Source organism: Monodon monoceros, unplaced genomic scaffold (assembly GCF_005190385.1).
Source record: "Monodon monoceros isolate NGI ecotype Baffin Bay Population unplaced genomic scaffold, NGI_Narwhal_1 Super_Scaffold_6, whole genome shotgun sequence".
Taxonomy (NCBI): domain Eukaryota; kingdom Metazoa; phylum Chordata; class Mammalia; order Artiodactyla; family Monodontidae; genus Monodon; species Monodon monoceros.
This window is the reverse complement of record NW_021703783.1, coordinates 5,944,310-5,960,182: the sequence shown is the minus strand read 5'-3', so window position 1 is coordinate 5,960,182 and position 15,873 is coordinate 5,944,310. Positions and strand designations below refer to the sequence as shown.

The 15,873-nt window shown below is 55.0% G+C and overlaps 2 protein-coding genes across 2 annotated transcripts; one reads left to right on the top strand and one right to left on the bottom strand.

Annotated features, from left to right (window-relative positions):
- The first annotated feature begins 1,188 nt into the window (after positions 1–1,188).
- VAMP1 (vesicle associated membrane protein 1) lies at positions 1,189–7,440 on the top strand. The gene is made up of 4 exons (XM_029205010.1): positions 1,189–1,314; positions 3,995–4,121; positions 4,306–4,464; positions 5,139–7,440. Coding segments are annotated over exons 1-4 (354 nt in total). The 5' UTR covers positions 1,189–1,312; the 3' UTR covers positions 5,205–7,440.
- A 225-nt stretch (positions 7,441–7,665) lies between these two features.
- TAPBPL (TAP binding protein like) lies at positions 7,666–15,860 on the bottom strand. The gene is given in 8 exon segments (XM_029205011.1): positions 7,666–8,831; positions 9,024–9,107; positions 10,272–10,775; positions 11,199–11,513; positions 11,516–11,536; positions 13,943–14,215; positions 14,365–14,583; positions 15,369–15,860. Coding segments are annotated over 8 exon segments (1,521 nt in total). The 5' UTR covers positions 15,430–15,860; the 3' UTR covers positions 7,666–8,787.
- Positions 15,861–15,873: the final 13 nt, after the last annotated feature.

The following is a 15,873-nucleotide window of genomic DNA, read 5'->3' as shown; positions in this document are numbered from 1 at the left end:
ATTGTGTGGAAATCATGCACATGAGTAAAAAAAATGAATCAAGTGTCTGAATGTGAAGTTTTATGAACACTGTTACCATGTTACTCTTTTCTGTTTTCCTTTTTATGTATTTTCACGAGAGTGAAGTATGATAAAAATCTACATCTATAGACACCTGCACTTTAAATAAATATAAAATAAAAATTCGAAGTGATAAGAAAGCATTATGTCACAGTTGATTTGCTACCTTTTTACTTATCGGGACATAAAATAATATTTTTACAACCGAGGGCGTCCAGGTAAGGGATAATAATCTGAAGCAGGACAGTGAGACGAGGGGAGAATCCTTGAAATCTTAAGAAGGAAAACTTGAATTATTAGAGGACAGGTAAAGATGAACGGGGAGGAAATCTACGATAGTTTCCAGGTTTCTGGTTTGGGCAACTGAATCGATGTAGTAAGCTACCTGGGAGGGATAGGACGAGCAGGTTTGGGGAGAGGCAGTTAAAATTAGGATACACTGCGTGAGGGGCTGGTTGGCTGTGTAGAACGGATGAACGGAGCTCTCGTATTTACTTTGGCCACGGGAGCCAGCGGCTCTGCCTTGATGGATTCAGCCTCCTCAGTGCTGTCAAAGGCGGGGAGGTGGGGTGGAGGCCGGCCAGGTCCGAGCGCCAGCGCAGTGCCTAGACCACCGACCCTCCGCCGCTCCCCGGGCTCCAGAGTCCAGGCCATAGCGAGCCGGAGCCCGCCCCCGCCCCCGCCCCCGCCCCCGCCCACCGCTGTCAGCGGAAGCGGCGTGATTGGCTGGAGACGCCGGCGCCGGCGGCCGCGAGCGGGCCCGGACTTAAGGAACTGCTCAGCGATTGGCTGGGAGGAACCAAAAAGGCCTAATTCAAATTGTTGGAGCCGCCCTTCCAGGGAGCGGGCGCCTAGTTCCACCCCGCCCCGTCGCTTAGTTAGACAGGTACGCAAACCAGAGCTGTATTGGTCAGATCCTTCCGGCACCGCTCCTTACCCGAGTCAGGATGAGAAGAGAGCTGTGACTGGCAGATTTTCAGGGGCGGGCACTCTAGGCCTTATCCGGGTTTCGCTTCGGGACTGGCACCTGTCCTGGGCGTGGATTGGGCCGCAGCGTTGTCAGCGTGATCTGGGGGCGCGGCCAGCGCTAATAAAGACGAGCCGGGGTTGCAGGTGCAGTCAGTTCCACCGCAGCTAGAGCTCCGAGTGGCCGTCTAGGCGGTGCGGTCGGCTTCACCGCAGTGTTCCCCGGCCGGGTGTCTCGCCGCAGCCTCGGGAGAGGAGACGGACCTCTCCTCCTTCTGTCAGAGACATGTGAGTTGACCCTGGTGTGGGGGGCGCGACACCTTGCCAACTCTCACCCCAGCGCCGGACTCTGCGGGACCGAAAATGGCGCATTGCAGCAGCTGCGGCGACGCGGGGAACCACCGCCGCGCGCCGTCCGCAGGCCGAGCCACCCCCGGGGAGGGGAGGCAGCACCCCATTCCTGCACCAGCCGCAGCCGGCACCCCATGGGCGGGGCAGGGGCGCGGGGGTCCCACATTCATTGCCACCTCTCCTCTCACCTGCGGGGCTCCTCAGTCGAGTCTCGGGCGAAGGTGGGGCGCGGAGACACCCGGGAGGGGGCTCCAGGCCCTTTCTTGTCGTTGATTGAAGCTGTGCTTGGGGCCTCTGGAAGGACAGTCATGGGTGCACCTGCCAGTTAGTAACTTGGGTTGCTCTGCAGTCTCTAGCTTTGTGTACGCCCCTCACCCCGACCGTGACGAGTAGCCCCCGCTCTTGGTAGTGAGCAAAGCTCCAGAAACTTATCTGCCAGTTCTCTGGCGCCAGGTGAGCAGCTCACAAAGACTCAAGGGGCAGTGGCGTGTGATTCCAAGCATCCATTCATCCCAAGGCCTCCCGTATAGGAGGTGTTTTCCTGTCATTGAGTCTTAGCCAAGTACTTGGAAGAGAGATAGAGCTAAGGATCCCCCCCTCCCCTCCCCGCCACCTTCCCTCAGTACATTCAGTTTAGTCTCAAATCATCAATTTAGTCATCTGACCATGGTCACCCCATCCCAAGATCCTGAGGGAGAACTATAGCTAGACAAATGGAGAGCTTCCCTTTCTTGGAGTCCTGGCTTGGTCCTAGATGTATTTGTGTTGCTTCTCTTGGTGACTAAAAGGGAAAAGATTTACTTACGTTACATAAGGGTTATAACTATCCCCGGATATGTTACTCCTGCGTGTTCCCAACTCCCAAGAAGTAATAAGTGAAATGGTCCCTCCAAACGCTTTATAACGATTTCCCTTTTTCTCTGTTTGATTTCTACAGTTTTAACTGTATATGACATTCTACGCGTTTTGGCCAAGCCCTAGGATTCCTTGTGTTTTCATTTTGGGGAGGGGGAGCCTCTTCAGCTGACTGGTTCCCAGTAGCATCCATGTGGGATGAAAGGAAGGAGATGGGGAAACCGTGGTGACTAGAAGGGCATCACGAGGTCTCTGACCTTAATCTTGTCATTGGTGCCACCAGCCTGGGCTGCTTCCAAGACTAAACGCTGGCTACTTCCTACTCCTTGAATTTCCCACTTTCACCAGAGAAGTAGATTGTGTAGCACAGTAGTAGCAGAGGAGTCTGGTGGCCGCCATAGTGTGTTGTATCTTTCCTTTGCCTCCTTTGTGCCTTAAAGGGCAACGGGAAAGCGGTTCTTTTAGCCAAGATGAGTCAGGTGTAATCTGCTAGTACAACCTCTCTGAAGGGTTATTCTCTTTTGAGACTGAAATTTACTTACTTAGAGAGGAGGAACTTCTGGGTATTAGTTCTATTGTGAGTAGTCAAGGCTTTTCCTTTTTGGTGACTTTGTGATGGTTTCATCCGTAGTGCATTTACTCTTGGACTGCTCCTATGAGGTAGGCTTTGTGAGATTCTGCTTCTGTTTGAGGAGTTCTTATTGTAATTTCTTTTCTCCATCAAATTGCAGAGATCTCTCTCCTACCTGTGACTTCTTCCTTGGCAGAGGAAATCTCATGCCTTAGGTTAGACTTCAGGGAATTCTTGAGGAGGTGAATTTAGCTTCCATGTGTTGGGACGTGGAGAGGAGTTTATTCTGAGGATCCCACACTGGATTATTCTCCCCTAAGGCTAAGGGAAAGGGAGTATGGTCTCTGTGCCTAGCAGTGTAAACCAAGATTTCTAGTTGGGACATCAGGAACTAGGAGAGTCTCCTGAGACTGGATGCCAAATCTAAAAAAGGAAGGGACAGGCTGTCTCTGGTGCATGCACACTGAGGACCATTTCCAGTATTTTTGCCCCCTGTCTATGCTCTTGGAACACTTTCACAATTGACACAATTGCTTTGGGCCCCAGTTCTATCTAAGTGAAACCCCAGTCTTCTCTGCCAAAAAACAAAGCAAGCAAACAGTCCTGACTCACTGCAACTACAGAGGCCTTTGGTGATTCTCCAAGTCGTCCTTACGGTGGCCACGATATACTAATCATTGCATGAAACAACCAATAACTGGCTCCCCTACAGCAGAGTCTGTCAGCTTGGCCTTTCTTTTTATATTCAGGCTTTGCAAAAAAAGAGTTGTTCAGTCTGTAAGCTTGTCCTGAGGGTTGAGGTTTTTTTGTAGGTAATTCTCCTGGATTGGAGTTTTCCAGTTTGACTTCATGTGGAAAAGGCTTCTGGGAGGCAGAGAAATGCCATTTAAGCCAAGACTGGCCCATTTGTCCCTGTGGCCATTGTGCCAGAGGATGTGTTTGAGTTTGGGTCAGAGGATAGCCCAAACGAGAGCTCTTGATGCCACCCTGGATGTCGCTGAGCCCCATCTGTTACAGGATCTTTCATCTTTTGCTTTGGACCTCTGTGCTGCATCTCCCCACTTGGTATTGCCAAGGAGCTGGAATCCCTTCTACTTGCATATAGCCGTATCACCCTTGCTTTGGTGATAGGGGTGAGAACGTATGTGATTCCTTTCTTGTCTTGGTCACTCTGTGCACTTCTCTCCGCAGGTCTGCGGCAGCTCAGCCACCCACCGAAGGGGCAGAAGGGGCTGCCCCAGGTGGGGGTCCCCCTGGCCCTCCTCCTAATTTGACCAGTAACAGACGACTACAGCAGACCCAGGCACAAGTGGAGGAGGTACGTGGATAGCTTTTTCTCTAAGGGTTTCCAAGTCACGGAAGTTGGGAAACTTCTCTTTATCTAGAGGGGCAGCTAAAGGCTCCGGGAGACAGGGCACCCCTTAGAGTTAGGCAGGGCAGACTTGCTGTTCTCTCCCCGGCTCTGGGGGAGCTTAGCCGCTTTGCTCCTGCGCCCTGCTCAGGTGGTGGACATCATGCGTGTAAATGTGGACAAGGTCCTGGAGAGGGACCAGAAGCTGTCAGAGCTGGATGACAGAGCCGACGCTTTGCAGGCGGGCGCATCACAATTTGAGAGCAGCGCTGCCAAGCTAAAGAGGAAGTATTGGTGGAAAAACTGCAAGGTGAATGTTCTTGTCCTTACCCCCTTATTTTCCTGGGTCTCAACACATAGGAGGCGGGAAAACCCTCAGGTTCCACAATCCTTCCCTCTCACGATCTGTGCCCTGCAGGACTCTTGGGAGGCAACCTGGGAAGCCTCCTTCTTGAGCTGCATTACCCGAATTGGCCACCAGGGTACGCTAAAGTGCTCAGAACCACTAACTGAGGGCCAGGGGAGACCCTGAGGAGTTTGGAGGGGTTAGTCAAGCTGCCTTTTCTCAAAGGACCCCGGGAAAAATTCTTACCTGACCCTTCCTGAGATACACCAACATCGACACAATGGCTGGGGTAGCTGTATATTTAAATACCTGCAGCTTTTGGGAATGAGCTGAACACTTTTTGATGAAAAACGAACCAGTTGACTAAAGATCCAAAGTCTGCACCTGCTCTGGTGTTCCTTTAAAAGCCTCCAGGCAACAGGAACTAGGAGAAAAGGAGCAAGCTGCAGACCCTCTCATGTTTCTGAGAAGCTCCAGCTGTGGTGCAGGGGTTACTGTCTCACAGGGAACACGAGGGGTTGGGAGGCCTTCGGCTGTCCTGGGGGGCGTGTGGCTTCTTCCGCCGTCTGAGTCCCTGGTCCTGGCTCCTGCCTCCTTCCCCAAATCCAAGGGCTTGTTTTTTGTCAATGTCTCCTCAGATGATGATCATGCTGGGAGCCATCTGTGCCATCATCGTGGTAGTTATTGTAAGTAAGTATCGCTGAGGTTGCTGGTTGGGGTGAAGAGGTGGGAAGGTCCCGGCGTCGCCTGCCTGCCTGCCTGCCTGCCTGGGGAGTGGGGCTGCTCTGACTGAGGTATGGAGATCGTGGCCAGGGAAGCACCATCTGGTGCGGGAGGGCAGAGGTGAGGGACTTCCTCGATGGACAAGCCTTCACTCTGCAGGACTGTGGGGGAAGGTGGTGGCTCCTGTTCTGAGGAAGTGGGCTGTGCTTCTTCTCACTGGCTTGGGTCAGAGGGAGACCGTGGGGATGGGACACCTACAACTACACCTGAATGTCCAGTAACCTGATGTAATTTGCCCTCTTGTTTTCTCCTCTTTCTCTTTTCCATCTGGGACTTCCTGACTCCTGTGTCCAGTCTACTTTTTTGCTTGAGAATGTGCCACCCCTTCCCTGTTCTCCATTGCCATCCAAACTCATGCCCTGTCCTGCTGTTTCTCCCCAGAACTTCCCCGTCTGCCTTCCCCCATCCCAGCCCTGCTTCTCCATCGCCCACTCCTCCCCTTGTGTTGCTTTCATTTGCACTCTGTCCTGCGACACTGGAAATGCTGCTTGTGGTGCAGTCTTGAATTAACTACCCGAAGAACAACAGCTGGCACCTCCTTCCTACCCTCTCATGTTCTCTCAGGTTCCCCCAAAGACAAAAGGAGTTGGAGGCCAAGGGATGGGGAAAGGGGCGTAGCTGAGGTGACATGCTCAAGAAGGGGCCAAGACTGGGACGAGGAGAAGAGTGTTGTGCCCATGGTGTTGCCAGAAAAGGCCAGGCTGCTGGCCGGAGGAGGCTGGGAGCAGCTGGGAGGATGCCCCCTCACCTCTCCTGTGCCAGGCCTGCAGAGGAGCCTGGGCCAGGCCCAAAGTCCAGCTTGGTCCTGGTGCAGGACTCTTTTAGAAAGTCAAACCTGTTTTTCACAGTTATTTCCCATCTGTTAGTCCAAGATCTTCTATGTCTTCAGGGATCTTACAACCTTTTACTTTGTCCTCCAGAGACCTGGAGAACACGTATTAATAGCGAAAATATCAGGACTCTCGTTCCCATCCTAGAAACAGTCCCACAAGCTCATACCTGGAAGGGGCTCTTGTCCACGTTTTCTACAGCATTCTGTATTGCTCGTGAAGGCATCAAATAATTTCATTTAGCCAAAGTTTGAGCCTCTCAATTTTAGTTACTGGCATAGATAATGAGAGAATGCCCATCAGTTATAGAGAAACAGCGAGTCAAGGGCCTAATCTGAAAATACCAAGCTTGGAGGAAGCCACTTCTCACCCTCTTGTTACAAGCGTCCTGTACCTCCCTTGCTGTTGATGTAGGAGGATGAGATGTCGGAGGGTAGGAGCCCTGGACCCTCTGGGAGCCCTTCCCCCGACGCCACCCCCGTGTACTTGCCAAAGGCAGGGCTGAGGAGAGAGGCCCTTCCTGAGGCCCGGCTGCTCCTGAGTGTTGGGAGTCTGGTGCCCCCGCCAGCCTTGGGGCGGAGGTGGAGCCGTCAGCAGACGGGCCTGCTTGTTGACTGCTGTGCCACCACGGCGCCTTCTCATCTGGAGCGGCCTCTCTGTTCTTCCAGCAGTATGTTCCCCTTCCAAAGCACCCCTGAATTCCCTTTGCCTTCCTCCTCTTTGCATGGTTTGTGGCACAGACAGTGGGACCTGGGGATGGAGCTGCTCAGCCTGTCTCGGGGGCCAGTGCTGGGCTTCAGGAAAGGGCACTCAGTGGGACAGACCCCGGTGAGAGGGGAGGAGGGCCGGCTGGGAACAGAACGGGGACCGCCCCACGTCCCTTCGTTCCTTCCATCCACCAGTCCACCAGCAGGAGGAGGCTGGGCCAGGCTCGCTTTCCACGCAGCAGCATTTCGTTCCGCAAAACCATCCTTCCTCTCCCTTCGCCCTGTTCCCACATTCCCTTCGTCCTGCCCCAGGGCGGGACGGAAGAGCTGGACGAAGGCAGTCTGTGTACCCTCCTAACGGCCAGAGGCCCCTCGAAGGCCTCCACCCTCCTCTGGGCTCCCCTTGCCTAATGCAGGGGGTCACCGCTGGAGAAGAACCACCACTGTCCTCGATGTGTCCCAAGCCTGGAGCAAATCCGCCCTCTTGGCCCGCCCCATCACAGGAATCACTTCTGCGTTTCTGTGCCATCTGTCCCAGGTGTAGTTGGCTTTGTTCTTCTGGGGACGTTAGCCCTTCTACTCTCTTTCTCACCCTGCCCTGTACCCCCCTCTTCTGTGTCTTTGCCGCCCCCCTTCCCTCCCACCACCCAAGTGCATGAGCAAATATGCAACTAAGCCTGGGGCTTGGCAGTCACGCGAGGCCGAGTCTCCTCGGCCCCTCTTGGGTTTGCCGTGGGACGATGTGGCGTCCCCACTGTGTGTGTCATCACCTCTCTGTCTTTTTTTCTAACCCCACTCTCCTACTTGTACAGAAATAACAGCTGTACTTCCACCAAAGGCATGTGGCGTATTTACCAATTTCCTGTATTCTGAACAAAGGCAAAACAAAAATACAACTTCCTACCACTAAACCGACTTGGCTGTTGTTTGGGTTGGGGTGACTGCAGCGGGGCGGAGGCGTCTTGTTTCTCTCTAGTTCCTTTCTGATGGTGCCCTGCGCCGGAAGGGTGGCTTTCGGGTGCTGTCGGTCTTCTCGAGATTCCACAGCTGGGTGCTGGCAGAGGAAGTGGTCTCCACTCTCAGCCTCCGTGCCCGAAGCAGCCCAGCTCTTCAGGTGCGGGTGACAGGAAGCCACGGCAGGAAGCTGAGCGGGCATCTCACGGACAGACACCCGCAGATCTTCTTAGACATCTGCCGCCTCCTCCCTCCAGGTCCTGGGCCAGGCCCTGAGGAGGCCCCCAGGGGACACGCTCTGCTCCCCACCGTCCCCATGCATAGCCATCTTCTGCCAAGTCCCACTGTGCTGACCAGGCCCGTTTGAAAATGACTGAAAGGAGAGCTCTGTCCCCTGCGGCCGAGGCAGGGGTGTGTGCAGGTGTCCTGAAATGCCCAGCAGCTGTCCACAGGTACAGGAGCTTAACGGCAGCTCAAGGTTAACCCTGAGCGACTGAGGGGGGGCCCCAGGGCCGCCTCTGAGGGTCTTCGTTTCACACCTCAAGCACTTTGCCAGCCAAGCGGCGGGGCGGGGCGGGCCCCAGTGTGGGGAGAGACAGGAAAGTGGAAAAGCTTTGCTTCCGAGGACATGAGGGCTTTTACTGGGACAGAGTTCAACGATTGTTCGTGGCCCTCCAACCCCCATCCTGTTCCACTGTCCCTCATCCGCTCCTTTCTTAATTTTTTTCTGCTATATGTTCCTACCACCGCGCCTCAAACCTGGCTCATGTTTTAACCTCCACCCAGACCTCCTGCCTTCCTGCCACCCTCTCACCTCTTCACGCTTTCTCCCTTGGGTGTATCAGCCCAGGGCATGCAGTGAAGGAAGGCAGAGGCCTGCAGAAATCCAGCGCCACAGTCAGTGATCTGTGCCTTCTTCGTATCTTTCTCGGGGCCTCTTTGAGCTCTGGGACTCAGCTTAGAGTCCTTCTGGGAGAATGTGACTCTCTCTTATATCTAAGGCAGCAGAGTGGCTACCCGGAGTGCCTCGGGGTCCTGGCAGGCCTTGGTGAGGTAGCTAGGAGAAAACGGGAGGGAAGGAAGTTGGTGTCAGTTGGGGTAAGCCCAGGAGCTGGGGGCTGGGGGGGCCGGCTGGAGCTCTGGATGCTTGCGTTTCATCCCTGGTCTGGGTGTGGCGGCACTTAGAGCAGCTGGTCTCCAAGTGAGTTTGGTCAGGGCCAGAGCCAAGGGTGCGCAGGCTCACTCTTACCTTGGCGTCTCTGCAGTCCCAGGAACAGCAGTGCCAGGAGGAAGAGGCTGCTGGCAAAAAGGACTCCAAAGGCCGTCCTCTGCTCTGTAGGGGACAGAGGTGTGGACGGGGATCAGTGGCGGGAACCATACTGAGCCCTCACGTGCAGCGTCTGCCCCGGCAGGAAGGACAGGGCGCGCGCGCCTGCGTTCAACCGTCCCTGGTTGAGGAGCTCCCATCAGGTGTTTTCCTGCTCTCACCCAGGGACCAGCACACGGTGGCGCTGGGGCCTGCTCGGTGGACGTCCGTGTGTCACTCCACACGGAATCCTCCACCTCTTCCCACCTCAGGACAACCTTTTTTCAAACGGCTTTGCACGGGAGATTTAGTTTAGATTAGCTGGTGATAGTTAAACTGGAATTGTGTAAACAACTGGGAATGATGTAAGCTGAGGCAAAACCCCAGTTTCGGGGAAGCTTACAGTCTCATGAGCCACCAAGTAAGGCATTTCGAGGTGCCGACTCTTTATGGTATAGGACCTTTCGAAGACATTCTGTGGCCTCGGGATGAAGTTCCAGCTTGAAGGCCTGTTGTTAGCTGCCCATCAGTAGCAGGAGGGGGGTTGAGGCTGTAGGGGAATCGCCTGCCTATTTTCCACATTTTCTGTTTTTACCATTTCCTAGGCAGGTGACCTTGGGCAAATTACCGAACCTCTGCAAGTATCAGTTACCTCTAAGATGGGGGAGTGAGGACCTGTGCAGGCCCACATTTGAGGGCTCAGTGCCCTGCTGGCTTGACGCAGACGCTCAGTGAACACCATCACCTCTCAAGCTTCACGGCCACAGCCCCCTTTCCCCACGCACCCTTGCCTCTAGCCGTGCAGGCCCCCCAGTTCTTTCTAGCCTGTTTTATAATGAGGCCTTCACACATGACGTCCCTTCGGTCCTGGTGTTCCCTGCCCCTGACCCAGCTCAGCCGGCTTGCAGGCCTCCCCCGGGTCATCTTCCCTGACTGCCTAGTCTGTCCCTCCCACTGGGCTAAGCTCCTCGAGGGCAGGATGAAGAATTGTTCAGCCTTGGTCTCCAGCTCTCAGCAGTGCCTGGTACCCCAGAACTCGGGGGGTAATAAAGCCTTGGAGGACGGGGTGGGACCTCTGGAGGCTGTCACCTTGGGAAAGAAGCAGCCGACACTGTGGGAAGCCGAACAAGGCCAGAGGGCAGGAGCCGTGAGCCCAGGTGTGGTGGTGGGGGAAGGAGGGCACTCCCATACCTGGTGGGGCAACCCAGGTGTTGGCCCCCAGGGGCTCCTCCAGGGAGACGTGGGTGACTTGGCAGGTGTAAGTGGCACCCACAGAGCCAGGCTCTGCCGTCAGGGAGGAGGAGATGCTGTAGGTGCCTGCCGTGCTCTGCCGGAGGCTGGAGAAGGAGGCGCCAGAGACTGGGGCCGGGGCTCCACCCAGCTCCTCCCGGATCCACGTCACAGTCACATCCAGAGGGTAATAGCCAGTGACACTGCAGAGGAGGGTGGGCGGCAGAGCTTCGCTCGCCAAGCTCAGTAGTACTTTGGGGGCAGCTGGAAGAGAGGAGGAGAAGTGAAATCCCACAGGCATCACCGGGGCAGCAGAGGAGCCTAGAGCCTTCTCCTGCTGCACATAAGAGCAGGTTGTGGAGGCGGAAGTTGCCTCCTCAGTGAGGTGCCAGGCGGCGGGGGGACAGTGGTGGTGAGGGGTCCACCTGGATGCACGACATAAAGGGGTATGATTCCCACAGGTAACTGAAAAACAACAGCAAAACCAACTAAAGGCTGGCTTGCTTCTTAGCATCACTACAAGCCAGTGACGTTAGAGGCTATCCTGTTGAAACAGGCCTCCCGGTCGGGCCGCTCCCACGCCTCTCCTCGCTTTGCTACTGCTCCTCCTTTGGATGTGGTCCAAAAGGACGGGGGTGACTGGAGACAGCCGGCCAGTGCGGGGCAGCAGGATCCCGGGCTGGGAAACTTCTCAATGGAATGATCTAGAGCCCGACGGGAAACTCCATCTGATGCCATCGGCGCTTCTAGGATGCAGATGGCATTCAGGCTGTGGGAATGCAGTCTGCCTCTCAGGAAAGTGCCCTTGTGTTTGATCCCATTCTGGAAGACACTCTCAATAGGTACATCCCTTTCCCTCTTCCCGGCACAACTGAGTCCTGGCCTCACCTTGGACGTCGAGCTGGATGATCTGTTGAGCTCGGTACGGGGAGGTTGTGACCTCGCAGATGTAGGTCCCCTCATCCTTCAGAGTGAGGCTGGGTAGGCTGAGGGAGGCGTCCCCAGCCGCGGGCAGCTGCTGAGGCTCCCGGGCGGCGCCCTCCCGCCTGGCCTGCCCCTGCCCCATGGCCCAGCGGTACACCAGGCGGCCGCTGCCCTTAGGTTGCAGCCGTCACTGCACGCTGGTGGCGCCCAAGCCTGGTGCCATGGAGAAGCCACAGTGCAGGGAGGCTGAGGACCCCAGCCGGAGATTCAGGGACGGGTCTGTGTTGTCACCTGGAACTCCACTGTGGGAGAAAGAGGGTGATTGTGGGCCGCTCCCTCCTTGAGGCCACCTGATCTCTGAGCTGTGGCAGGCTCGGGGTGTGCTGAGAGGCAGCATGCATGCGTGGTACTCTTAACCATTTTGGAGTCACTTACCCCTTGCACAATCTGATGAAAGTTACAGACCAGGCAAATACATAACGCAAAATTATGGCTTACTGGGACTTCCCTGGTGGTCCAGTGGTAAAGAATCCACCTTCCAATGCAGGGGACGCAGGTTCGATCCCTGGTCGGGGAACTAAGATCCCACATACTGTAGGGCAACTAAGCCCGCGTGCCACAACTACAGAGCTCGCGTGCCTCAATGAGAGAGTCTGAGTGCTGCAAACTACAGGGCCCACGCGCCCTGGAGCCCACGCGCCACAACTAGAGACAGAAAACCTGCATGCCGCAACTTGAGAGAAGCCCACGCACCACAACGAAGATCCCGCATGCCTCAACGAAGACCCCGCATCCTGCAACTAAGACCCAAGGCAGCCAAAAAAATAAAAGAAAAAATTTTATATACATTTATAAAAAATTTTGGGTTACTGTTGACCCTCAGGTTAAGAACTCCTGGAGTGGCTTCCCTGGTGGCTCAGTGGTTAAGAATCCGCCTGCCAATGCAGGGAACATGGGTTCGAGCCCTGGTCTGGGGAGATCCCTCATGACGTGGAGCAACTAAGCCCGTGCGCCACAACTACTGAGCCTGCACGCCTAGAGCCCGTGCTCTGCAACAAAAGAAGCCACCGCAATGAGAAGCCCCCGCTTGCCGCAACTAAAAGAAAGCCCGCGCGTAGCAATGAAGACCCAACGCAGCCAAAAATAAATTAAAAAAAAAAAAAAAGAGCTACTGGAGTTGCAGTCAGCTTTCAGAAGCCCGGCTCTTCCACTTAACTCCCTCTGTGGCCTGGCCAAGCCGCTCAGTGTTGCCGACCTCATCTGCTTAGAGCCGAGGAGACTAAAGGAGACAGAGCTTAAATAAGCACACAGTGGGGGTGTGTGAGCCAAACGTGCCGAACCCCAGTCCAATGAGGAAACAATCGGACAGGTCCCAAGGCAGTGGCCCGGCCTCAAAATAGTTCAGGCTCTGAAGACTGTTCTGGAGTAAAGGAGGCTGAAGGGACGGGACAACTAAATACAACGCACAGTCCTTGTCTGAATCCTGGACTTCAAAAACCAAACCAAACCCCCCAAGGCTATAAAGAACACTACGAGGGCAATTGGAGAAGTTTGAATGTGGACTTCATATCGGATAGTAGTATTGTATCAATTTTAAAATGCCTTAAGTACGACAATCAGGGGCGGACCCAGCCATGGTGGGGGAGGTGAGGATGGTCCGCCCTGGCAGGCAGGCAGGAGTGTTTGATCACTGACATGGTTCATAACTGCCAGTGTAGGCTGATGGTGAGGATACGTTCGTCCATTATCTGCACACTGCACCCCCCTTACTGCCTGCACCCCGGGTAGACCACTCCCCACCTTGGGTTGCTGCCGAGGCGATGGTTTTATGATTATGGAGAACATTCATGTCTTTGGTTATAAACTAACACATGCTATCCATGGAAGCATTTGGGATGAAGTGTAGAGATGTCTGCAGTTTACTTTCAATTAGTTAAGCGGAGGGGAAATGGAGAGAAGATGAGGGAGGGGGAAAGGATGTGCAACATGTTAACAACTGGTGAATCCAGGTGCACGGTATACAGGTGTTTATTATTCTTTCACCTTTTTTTGTAGGTTTGAAATATCCCAAAATAAATGGGGGCAATGCCTAGCTATGCTAGGACTACGGTTGACACTGGACAGACGTGAGGACCCCTTTTTTGACGTAGCAGGATAAATTTAGGTTGGACCACAGAATAATCTGAGTGTTCTGAAGCTTTCTAAGGATAGAAGGGTAGGCCCCTAATCTTCTCTGGATGTGGCTGTCTTTCTTGGAGGCAAAATATTGGATTCCATGAACTTTGGAGAAACCTATCATCATGTCCTCAATTTTCTGTGCCCTCTGAGATGTGCAGGGTTGGAGAGAGCAAGGACCAGGTTCTACTGATAGGAGATAATGAACAAATTCTGCGGGCCTGTGCTCTCCTCTCTCATCTTGACCAGGCTAGCTGTTCCCTGGGAAAAGCTGGCACTCTGCTCACTGAGACGGCTGTGGACAGCATATGCAAGTAGAGCGTCACATGTCTTATGTCCTCAAGTCACCTGGCCAGGTGAAAATTATCCCCATTTGGGGTCTTTAGGAAGAAAGGACTGAGGCCTAGGGGACACCCTGAGATGACCAATGTGCACGGAGGTGGACTTGTCCCCTTCCTTCTCCTACTATTCCCCCATTTCTGACCCCTTTAAAAAAATTAAAACTTTCTTTCTGCTACTTTTCATTTTCTCACCTTCAGTCCGCACAGTCCCCTGGGGGCTCAGGGGCAGTTTCAGCATGGGATGCAAGACAGCCCCATTCTCAGCATCCCCAAGGGTCTTCATCACCATGGAGATACTAGGTCCCTCTCCAGACACTACCACGTTAGTGACGAACCAGGCTGCCGTCTCCACCGTGGCCTTTGGCCTGGCCTGGAGAAAATAGCGGGAGATCTCACAGGTCACCTCTTTGCCGCTGCAGTCAGCATGGAGCAAGGCCTCGGCCTGGGGAATCTGTATCAGGTTCACTGGGGGAGAAGAGGGCAGCACAGAGATGGAGCTGGATAGAGAACACCTGGGCTGATGGGAAGCAGGTGTGGGTGGGTGTCCTTGGGAACTGGGCTCAGGAACTGGAAGGAGCCCAGAAGGACTGGGACACAGGGTGGACGGCTCTTACCTGAGGCCTCGAAGGTAATGAGCGGGTCGTCCTCGGCCAGCGTGCCCCCTTGGAAATCCGTGAGGCCTTCCAGGGAGCCGTCGTCCGGCACTGGCACCTGCTTCAGCACCAACAAGGCCTTCACCATGTTCTCACTGATGGCGAAACCTCCACGGTGCCCACCTTCCCCCATCAGGAAGCAGTCCAAGATCACGTCCACTGCCCGCCACTGCCTTTCTACTGCAGGGAACAGGCTGGGATGAGCACCCTCTTGCCCAGAAAGTTACTTGTATACTTGTCGAGTCATCAAGGGGTAATCTTCCCCGTTCCTAGCTGCCTCTGCGAAGCTCTGATCCTGTTTTACCCAGCTCTGATCCTATTTTACCCAGAACCAGCTTTCTGCGAAGCACCTGCTTCTCCAGGTACATACTTCTTGGTTTGAATTATTTAAAGTCCTGATTTCCCTTGCTCAGGGGGATTTAAGAAGCTTATTTCCACCTATCAATGGAAAGCTATCTCTTCAAAGGAATTCTCAGCAAAAGCATATAAATGAACAAAACTGCATTGGGAGAGGAGACGGGCTTGGATGCTAGGGCGTTGGCAGCCGTCTCAACTTCCCAGTCAGCCCCCAGGGTCTGCTCGCTCCGTGCTTTTTACAGGTGGCCTTCCCCTCCCCCACCTCTGGGGAGCACCTACCCCCCTCCGTGATCTCCTAGCTAGGGGCCCCCCTTCCTCTCCTGAAGGTGTCCGCTCCCAGGCCAGCTCCCTCTCCTGTAGGACAGGGGGCCCACCACATCCACCGAGGCGGCCCCTCATTCCTTCGTTTGGCCCTTTCCCCAGAGTTCTCAGTCTCTCTCCCCGGCACAACTGGTTCCTTCCGTTACCAGCCGCCCACTTCCGCCTGTTGGGCTTAGAAGGCGATTGGAAGCCATTCCCGGCCCCTTTCCCCTTCTGCGACCTCGGGGAGGGTGGCTACCTGATGCTTCTTTAGCCCGACACGCCCCACCAGCCAGCCCCCGACTCACCGGCGTCTGCTGCCCCGGAGAGAGCCAAGCAGACCAGCAAGCACCACCCCTCGGAGCCCATGGGGGCTGCTCTCAGGCCCTCCTCCCGGGCCGCCCCTCCTCGTGCCCCGCGCCGGCCAGGTCCGGGCTGGAGAAGGGGCTCCAAACACGCCTGCCTGGCCGACCGCCTGGCCCCGTCAGTCCTCTCCGCCTACTTGGCTTTCGCTTTCACTTTGAGGAAGTGTCACCGAGGCTGCCTTGGCCTCTGGCTGAAGCCACTGGTGCTGGAGCCAGAGTCTGCTCACTGTTCTTTCCTTCCACCTTCTCCTCCGCAAAAAAAATCCCCCGGTGATTTCAGGACCTGACTTCACCGCGTGCGCCCTTTTGCTCCCGACCAGCCCCAAGAGAGTCCAGATAAGGGACGGGAGGCAGGGTGGAGGAAGGGAGGGACTGACAACAGACTGAGCTCCCCGGTAGCCGTGACCTTTCCCCACTTTCTGTAGGCGCCTTACCTGCCCGCCCCAAC

What these genes read in the sequence shown, in the direction of transcription:
- VAMP1 (XM_029205010.1), top strand. An exon ending in CCCAGGCACAAGTGGAGGAG is followed by an intron (nt 4,122 to 4,305) that starts GTACGTGGATAG and finishes CGCCCTGCTCAG; the next exon opens with GTGGTGGACATCATGCGTGT. An exon ending in ATTGGTGGAAAAACTGCAAG is followed by an intron (nt 4,465 to 5,138) that starts GTGAATGTTCTT and finishes ATGTCTCCTCAG; the next exon opens with ATGATGATCATGCTGGGAGC.